Genomic DNA, 9,236 nt, shown 5'->3' with positions numbered 1-9,236 from the left:
GAGCTATGGATGCAAGGACTGACCATCCATGATATAAAAATTATAGTAATCATATTTTGAGGCTATACACAGTGTTTGTATACATTGTCTGTGTTTGCAAACATTGGAGTAATACGAGCTTATATTGTGGGTTTTGATGGGTTACGACAGTTGAACTCATGAGACATTTCTAAGTTATATTCTTCAAGAATCAATGGGTACCTATTATTAATTTCTAGGTAAAACAAATGGATGTAGTTACTTCAGATTGTCCCTTTAAAGAACTGTCAAACATAATGAGGCTGATGTACCACTAAGGTCAATTACTTTATTTTCATTAAAAAAACAGGTCCATTATTTTTAGTACAGTCAACTTGATGTGAAACAAAACTAAAATTAGAAAAGGCATAGAGTCATTCGAAGAGTAAAATTAAACAGGGAAGACTGAGGCAGAGACACATTCAACAGAGTTCCTATAGAATAACCCTTACTGGTACTCACATTAGTGTTTGTGAAACTGTCTGTGTGGATCTGATTTACCATGGAAGTTAGAAAGTGTACAGTAGTAAGAGAGACGACCAAGAGGACACCTATTCCCCATTTACAGAAAAGGTTCACTAAACCAGAAGTAACAGTCTGTGCTTGCACACTGAGGGCCAAAAGAACCGTCTGGATTATGCTTCCTGATTGGATGGCCGACAAAGGGTATTTTTCTGGATAATGTCCATTGGTGAGAACAATGGCGAGAGGAAGCTCTGAGTCCAGGTCCCCCGAGACGTGGCTCTGGGAAGAATAAGGAGAAGAGAAAGGTTCAGTACGTCAGTCCAGATATCATATTTGAAATTGCAGAGGGAGAGCGAGAGAAAGGCGGGGGTTGACTCATGTGGAATTCAATTTACCATGCCTTTGGTGACTTCTTCCCAGGCTTGTTTTTACAACATGGTGCTCAAAAACGACACAGGCAATTAAAAAAAGGGATTAAAAACACAGCCGATCGAGGCGAATGACGACAGCGCTCTCCAATTCACAGTAAATTACTCATCAACGCTGCCACAAATAAAAGATAATCATTTGCACAAACTATAAAAAAACAGCATGGAGCTACACAAGTTCAATTGGAGACATGAAGCATAATCATTAAATCTAGACGTCTTGTCAGTCAGCCATGCAAGCAGCACAGAGATCAGGATTGCGTTCAGTGGGTTGTAATGTTTGATTTTTCAGATAGAAATATATCATGCAGAACTGGTCCTCAGTCATGTCAAATCACGTCAGCTCTACAAAATACAGTGGGAAGAAAATGTATGTGAGAACCCTTTGGAATTACCTGGACTTCTGCATAAAATGGTAATACAATTTTACCTGATCTTCATCTAGGTCATAACAATAGACAAACAGTCTGCTTAAACTAATAACAAACAACTATAAGTTTTCATGTATTTATTGAACACATCGTGCATCGTGTAAACAGTGCAAGCTGGAAAAAGTATGCAAACCCTTGGATTTAATAACTGGTTGACCCTTCTTTGGCAGCAATAACCTCAACCAAATGTTTTCAGTAGTTGCGGATCAGACCTGCACAATGGTTAGGAGGAATTTGGGATCATTCCTCTTTACAAAACTGTTTCAGTTTTGCAATATTCTTGGGGTGTCTTGCAGAGGTCGACCGGTTAATAAGAATGTGTTCTTAACTGACTTTCCTAGTTAAATAAAGGTCTAAAAAAATATATTTTTTATTTTTTAATCAGCAAATCGGTGCCCAAAAATACCGATTTCCGATTGTTATGAAAATTTGAAATTTGGTATTTTTGGGCACCGATTTGCTGATTTTTTTTTAGATCTTTATTTAACTAAGAATGTCAGTTAAGAACATATTTTTACTTTCAATGACGGCCTAGGAACGGTGGGTTAACTGCCTTGTTCAGGGGCAGAACAAGATTTTCACCTTGTCAGCTCGGGGGATCCAATCTTGCAACCTTACAGTTAACTAGACCAACGCAATAACGACCTGCCTCTCTCTCGTTGCACTCCACAAGGAGACTGCCTGTTACGCAAATGCAGTAAGCCAAGGTAAGTTGCTAGCTAGCATTAAACTTATCTAATAAAAAACAATCAATCATAATCACTAGTTAACTACACATGGTTGATGAAAATACTTAGCATGTCCTGCGTTGCATATAATCTGACTGAGCATACAAGTATCTGACTGAGCGGTGGTAGGCAGAAGCAGGCGAGTAAATATTCATTCAAACAGCACTTTCGTGCGTTTTGTCAGCAGCTCTTCATTGTGCGTCAAGCATTGAGCTGTTTATGACTTCAAGCCTATCAACTCCCGAGAGGAGGCTCGCGTAGCCGAAGTGAAATGGCTAGCTAGTTAGCGCGCGCTAATTGTCGTTGTGTTGCTGGTTCCAGCCCAGGGAGGAGTGAGGAGAGGGACGGAAGCAAATACTTTAACACTGGCAATACCAAAGTCCCTATTAGAATTTTCAATAGTCAAAGGTTAATGAAATACAAATGGTATAGAGGGAAATAGTCCTATAATTCCCGTAATAACTACAACCTAAAACTTCTTACCTGGGAATATTGAAGACTCATGTTAAAAGGAACCACCAGCTTTCATATGTTCTCATGTTCTGAGCAAGGAACTGAAACGTTAGCTTTCTTACATAGCACACATTGCACTTTTATTTTCTTCTCCAACACTTTGTTTTTGCATTATTTAAACCAAATTGAACATGTTTCATTTACTTGAGGCAAAATTGATTTTATTGATGTATTATATTAAGTTAAAATAAGTGTTCATTCAGTATTGTTGTAATTGTCATTATTACAAAAAAAAAAAAAAGAATTGGCAGATTATTCGGTATCGGCTTTTTTGGTCCTCCAAGAATCGGTATCGGCGTTAAATCATAATTGGTCGACCTCTAGTGTCTTGTGTGAACTGCTCTCGAGGTCATGCCACTGCATCTCAATCGGGTTGAGGTCAGGACTCTGACTGGGTCACTCCAGAAGGTGCATTTTCTTCTGTTGAAGCCATTCTGTTGTTCATTTACTTCTGTGTTTTGGGTCGTTGTCCTGTTGCATCACCCAACTTCTGTTGAGCTTCAATAGATAGCCTTACATTCTCCTGCAAAATGTCTTGATAAAATTGGGAATTCAATTCTTTTTTTGGAGATACTTTTGTAGCCCATTCCAGCTTCACGCAAGTCAACAATAATTTATCTTAGGTCTTCTGAGATCTTTTGTTCAAGGCATGGTTCATATCAGGCAATGCTTCTTGTGAATAGCAAACTCACATTTTGTGAGTGTTTTTTATAGGGCAAGGCAGCTGTAACCAACATCTCCAATCTCGTCTCATTGATTGGACTCCAGGTTAGCGGACTCCTGACTCCAATTAGCTAGTTATTAGCCTAGGGGTTCACATACTTTTTCCAACCTAGACTGTGAATGTTTAAATAATATATTCATTATAGACAAGAAAAATACAATAATTTATGTGTTATTAGTTTAATAAGCACATTTTGTCTATTGTTGTGATTTAGATGAAAATCGGATCAAAATTGATGACCAATTTACGCATTTATCCAGGTAATTCCAAAGGGTTCACATACTTTTTCTTGCCACTGTACATTTCTATTGTCAACGTTCCAGAACATTGCGACTCCTGAACGCATACCTGATATAAGGCTTCTGATATAATCTATATTGTTCTTTATGAATCATTGTTAAAAAGTGGTTGGAGGTGATTTTTGATTGGATTAAAAAAAAAATTAAGGGGGGGGTTCAAAAAGGTGCACAGTTAAACTACAAACCCCAGAGAACAGACATCTATTTCCAACGTGGTACTCACCTGGGGATCAGTAGTTTGAGATCAGTAGCTGATCAACTTCTTGATGGCGTCAAAGCACTTCCACTTGTCTGGGATGTAGAAGGGTTCGAAGATGTGGGGGAAGGGAGTGTCGTAGCCGCAGACTCGAGCGATGGGCGCCTCTAGGTTGAGGAAGCATTCCTCCTGTGGACACACAACAGGTACGTGGTCAGTCTCATCACATCCCTCTGGACATGGATGACAGGCTCTGCTGGTGTTTGGGTATTCGCAACAATTCGTGTTCATTTGGGCATGCGGCGGAAAATTTTTGCAAGAGGATATCTGAAAGTATTTGTAGTCAGACATGTTCAAATAGTTTCCATCCTTCTTGTGCCTAAACATGACCCAGTTAATGCAACTGTTTATCGGACTTTGCATTACACACATAGGGCCAGCAATTTTCTTGACCACATTCCCTAAGTTCTAGACCTCAGCTGAATCTGGTAATGAACGGTGTGGCTTTTGAACAAGTTGAGAAGACCAAATTACTTGGCGTTACCTTAGATTGTAAACTGTCATGGTCAAAACATATAGTTTCAATGGTTGTAAAGATGGGGAGAGGTCTGTCCGTAATAAAGAGATGCTCTGCTTTTTTGACACCACACTCCAGAATGCAATTCGTGCAGGCTCTAGTTTTGTCTAATCTTGGTTATTGTCCAGTCGTGTGGTCCAGACGACTGGTCCAGTCCAGTAAATACTATGCATGCCAGTCTCTCTTGGCTAAGAGTAGAGAAGAGACTGACTGCATCACATATTTTTTATAAGCAACATTAATGTGCTAAAAAAATCCCAAATTGTTTGCATAGTCAACTTACACACAGCACTGACACACACTTACCCAACCAGACATGCCACCTGGGATCTTTTTCACAGTCCCCAAATCCAGAACAAATTCAATAAAGTGTACAGTATTATATAGAGCCATTATTGCATGGAACTCAGTTTCATTTCACATTATTTGAACAAACAGCAAACCTGGTTTCAAAAAAACAGATGAAGCTACACCTCACGGCAAAACGCCTCTCCGCTATTTGACCTAGAGAGTTTGTGTGTATGTATTGATATGTAGGCTACATGTGCCTTAAACATTTTTGATGTAGTTCTCTCCATGATCTGTTCTTGTCTATTAATGTTCGGTATTATGTCATGTTTCATGTTTTGTGTGGTCCCCAGGAAGAGTAGCTGCTGCTTTTGCAACAGCGAAATGGGTATCATAATGCAATACCAAATACCAGAATACACTCCAGGCCCCTGTTCTGTGCTAGACACTGAGACAGTGGAATGGAATCAGCTTCACTGTCATGGCTGTAGCCACAGTAACACTAGAAGTGCTTCACTGAAACATTGCCAACAGGTTCAGTGAATTCACTACCACTACCCTTAAAAGTTGGGAGACAAATGGCATATTTAAAATCACAGCTCAGAGCTGGCCAACGCACAGCTTGTGTTTTGGCAGCACTGGAAAACAAGCCATCACTCGTCTCTATTGGCTTTTGACCTCATCCCACAGCATCTGAATGCGATGAAGGGGCCAATAGCTTCCACAGGAGAGAAAAGCCATCGCTGAGCCAAATTAACCATAAGGTCTTAGCAACTAGCATTCACACACACAGACAGACAGGCTAGCCCTACTCTGTAGACATTGTGTTGTATTTGCATGTTTCTGCAGTAATATGTTTTTCATCTCCTCAAAAACATCTGGCAGTGTTCAGAAGAACGTCAGGCTCCATGAGAAAGCCTTTGTGCGTCTCCTTATTTCACGGACTGTAAAAACACAATAGAGAGCCTGCAGATGCATGTCGGCTCCACGTCCCCAGTATCATGCCAGGCCCGCGGAGTCTAATTCACAGCTATAGCTTCAGCATTGCCAGCAGCGGCATGTCTCAGGATCCTTTGATATGTTAAAAGGGAATTAGCAGACAGACAAAATGGTCCTCTGGGCCATAAGGGTTTACTGTACCACGAGACGGGAATACATATGCAGTATACACAATTACCACTGTGGTACAACAGAGGTCATAAATCGGTGTTAAAAGCAATCATTTTTTTCTCTCCAGGTGTTAGGTTCTAAATGACCCTATTACCTCACGGACGATTAGGAAAGCTTAAACCAAGTTAATCCACCCATTGGGTCAATACAGCTGCACGGACAAAGACACGTTTCCACCAGTGGTAATATATATATTTATATATATCCCAATTTGGGTGGAGTATCCTCCGCCTCTTTAAATATTACATCTTTATTGCTAGGCAAGAAGTTAAATGATTACGGGCCACAAACTGTTCCTTCCCCCTTAAGGTGACCTGACCTCGACCCGCTTCCTCACTAATTCACAGCTCTCCACCCTTATCAGTGCCTGCCAACATCTGATCGTTTTCACTGCACTCAGCACATTCCAAATGTAATTGCCCCCACCATATACATTCCTCCTACAGATAACCATTAACTTCTGGTGTAGACCCTCTAGACCATAGCACTCAATATTTCAATAGTATACCTGATAATTAACACTAATCCAAGTTTAGGAGTCAGAACCCAGAATCCATCACAAGTTTAGAGTGTGCTCATGTGTATGGCTCATGGCCCACTGCAGTGTATCAAAGGGGGGGGGGGGTGTCATTACTCAGCCCACAACAGGCATCCCCGCTCTGCCTCGCTAATTAGTGTTGATTAGCCTTTAATGGATGCCTGCAGTTAGTGCCAGCCAGCATCCCCTCCCAACCCTCCCCATCCAATCCTACCCCTCCTTGGCCATGTGGGCCAAACGGCTTCCGTGGATAAGTCATTCTGTCCCCACAAACAGTCTAGGGCAGAGCTGGGAAACTGGGCATGATGCATTGTATGTATAAGACCATAAGTTCACATTCTATAGTCAAATATATCGATTCACCTATTGCACCTAGTTGAGGCAAGAATAATAATCAATTTAGCCTCTGTAAGGTTAAAATCTTATAAGTCCAAAATTAGTTTTCACAGTCTTGAAGAACTTTAATAGCTCTTCAACACTTGGAAGGTGACGATTGTCTTGATGCAGAACTCTCAGAAAGGACGCTCACAATGTCTGGCAATGGCATGTATGCCACTAAGGAAAATAACAACATTTGAGCTGCTAATTATAATCTTTGACCAGTTTTCCTTGCCATGTTGCTCAGTGGAAAGCTATTCCTGGTCATGGGGGCTAGGAGTGTAACAGTGTAAAAAGGCAGACACGTGTGTGACAGCTGGAGGGGGCCTGCAGTGGACTTCAGTGACAGATTGACAGCACACTTAAATCATGAAGATGAATCTTAAAACTTAAGATGAGTCTGGTCAGGCCTGCATTTTTGTAGAGTTACATCAGAAGTGTGATAAATCTTGTCAGACTTTTTTGAAAGAATGAAAACATGTTGCATAGGCCATGTAGCCTAGTCCATCTCTCCTAATTTACTGTCATGATTGAGGACCATCCATGTCTCTAGAGTGCAGAGCATTAAGGGAGAACGTCTCATGAGACAGTCTATGATCCACAGGCAGACAAAGACAGTACTAAAGGCTTTTTCCTGTCAGATTCCAAACTGTAATCTCCTCTAAATACACTTACTTACTGGAAGCAGGAGGAAGGAACAGTCTGGTTGCTTGTCACCACAGCTAAATGGTGATGTGCCACAGAACTCCGATTTCACTCAAATCGCTGTTTATCTTTGGAGAAAACACATCATTATATGCAATCTGACTTAAACGTCTGCATATAAATATGACAAAATGGCGGACTGCATCTCGAGGAGGCAATATTGAAAAATATAAAAATATCAACTGGCGGGGGTTTAGATTTGCAGTTGTGTGCGTTTTGCCTCCTGTCACACGGAAAAAGTGTGTCAGCGACAGCCACAGATTGGGGAATTCAGTCACTCCCGGGTTATACCAATATTACCAAATGGGACTGCCAACAACGACAAATCACACACTGCCCCCTGGGCACACACACTAGCTGAATCTGTATTGTGACTAGGAATCAACGTAGAAAATACATTGGATTTGAAATAAGTAATCAACCAGTTATATATGTTTTGATCTAATTTGAACCAGTATTGTAAACATTGAAATTAGGGTAAAATTTTCACTTAAATACATTGACTTAACCTCTAACAGGTTGTCACAATCTAATTTCAACATAATCATCAGAACAATTTCATGTTGAAATTGCATTGAAAATGTCAGAGAAACAAAAAATATATTTCTCATCCTACATTCAATTGGGTGGTTGAAATTGTTGAATTTTATGTCATTTTTACGACTGACCCCATTTAGTCAACTATTCAATACCTTTTTATATTTAGTCCCAAATATATTGCCTTTGTAAAGTACTCAGACCCCTTGATTTTTTCCACATTTTGTTAAGTTACAGCCTTATTCTAAAATGGCTAAAATAAATAAAAATGTATCAGCAATCTAAAACAATACTCCATATTGACAAAAGCGAAAAACAGGTTTTTAGAAATGTTTGCTTATTTATAAAAAAATAAAACAGAAATACCTAATTTACATAAGCATTGAGACTCGACATTGAGCTCAGGTGCATCCTGTTTCCATTGATCATCCTTGAGATGTTTCTACAACTTGTGGTAAAATCAATTGATTGGACATGATTTGGAAAAGCACACACCTGTCTATATAAAAAGGTCCCATAGTTGACAGCGCATGTCTAGGCAAAAACCAAGCCATGTGGTCGAAGGAATTGTCCGTAGAGCTCAGAGACAGGATTGTGTCGGGCACAGATCTGGGGAAGAGTACAAAAACATTTCTACAGCATTAAAGTTCCACAAGAACAGAATGGCCTCCATCATCAAGAAGTTTGGAACCACCAAGACTCTTCGTAGAGCCTTCTCGGGGGAGAAGGGTTTTGGTCATGGAGGTGACCAAGAACCTGACGGTCACTCTGACAGAGCTCTTAAGAGTTCCTCTGTGGAGATGGGAGAACCTTCCAGAAAGACAATCATCTCTGCTGCACTCCACCAATCAGGCCTTTACGGTAGACTGTCCAGACTGAAGCAACTCCTCAGTAAAATGCCAATGACAGCCCACTTGTAGTTCACCAAAAGACACCTAAAGACTCTCAGACCATGAGAAACAAGATTCTCTGGTCTGATGAAAGCAAGATTGAACTCTTTGGCCTGAATGCCAAGCATCACGTCCGGAGGAAACCTGGCACCATCCTTACAGTGAAGGATGGTGGTGGCAGCATCATGCTGTGGGGATGTTTTTCAATGGCAGGGCTGGGAGACTAGTCAGGATCCAGGCAAAGATGAACGGAGCAAAGGACAGAGAGATCCTTGACGAAAACCTGCTCCAGAGTGCTTAGGACCTCAGACTAGGGTGAAGGTTCACCTTCCAACAGGACAACGACCCTAT

The 9,236-nt window shown here is 40.7% G+C and overlaps 1 protein-coding gene across 1 annotated transcript in view; it reads right to left on the bottom strand.

The window, feature by feature from the left end:
• Positions 1-287: 287 nt before the first annotated feature.
• Positions 288-9,236, bottom strand: part of LOC135522478 (2-oxoisovalerate dehydrogenase subunit beta, mitochondrial-like) — an 86,254-nt gene continuing 77,305 nt past the window's right edge. Inside the window, exons 10-11 of the mRNA XM_064948773.1 lie at positions 3,830-3,991; positions 288-762 (exon numbers count right to left, since the gene is read on the bottom strand). Of these exons, the coding sequence (XP_064804845.1) occupies positions 3,851-3,991 (141 nt within the window). The 3' untranslated portion in view covers positions 288-762; positions 3,830-3,850. The remainder of the gene's footprint in view (positions 763-3,829; positions 3,992-9,236) is intronic.

Source organism: Oncorhynchus masou, chromosome 30 (assembly GCF_036934945.1).
Source record: "Oncorhynchus masou masou isolate Uvic2021 chromosome 30, UVic_Omas_1.1, whole genome shotgun sequence".
NCBI classification, from domain to species: domain Eukaryota; kingdom Metazoa; phylum Chordata; class Actinopteri; order Salmoniformes; family Salmonidae; genus Oncorhynchus; species Oncorhynchus masou.
Note: the sequence above shows the minus strand (reverse complement) of the source record. Positions and strands in the feature narration are given on the sequence as shown.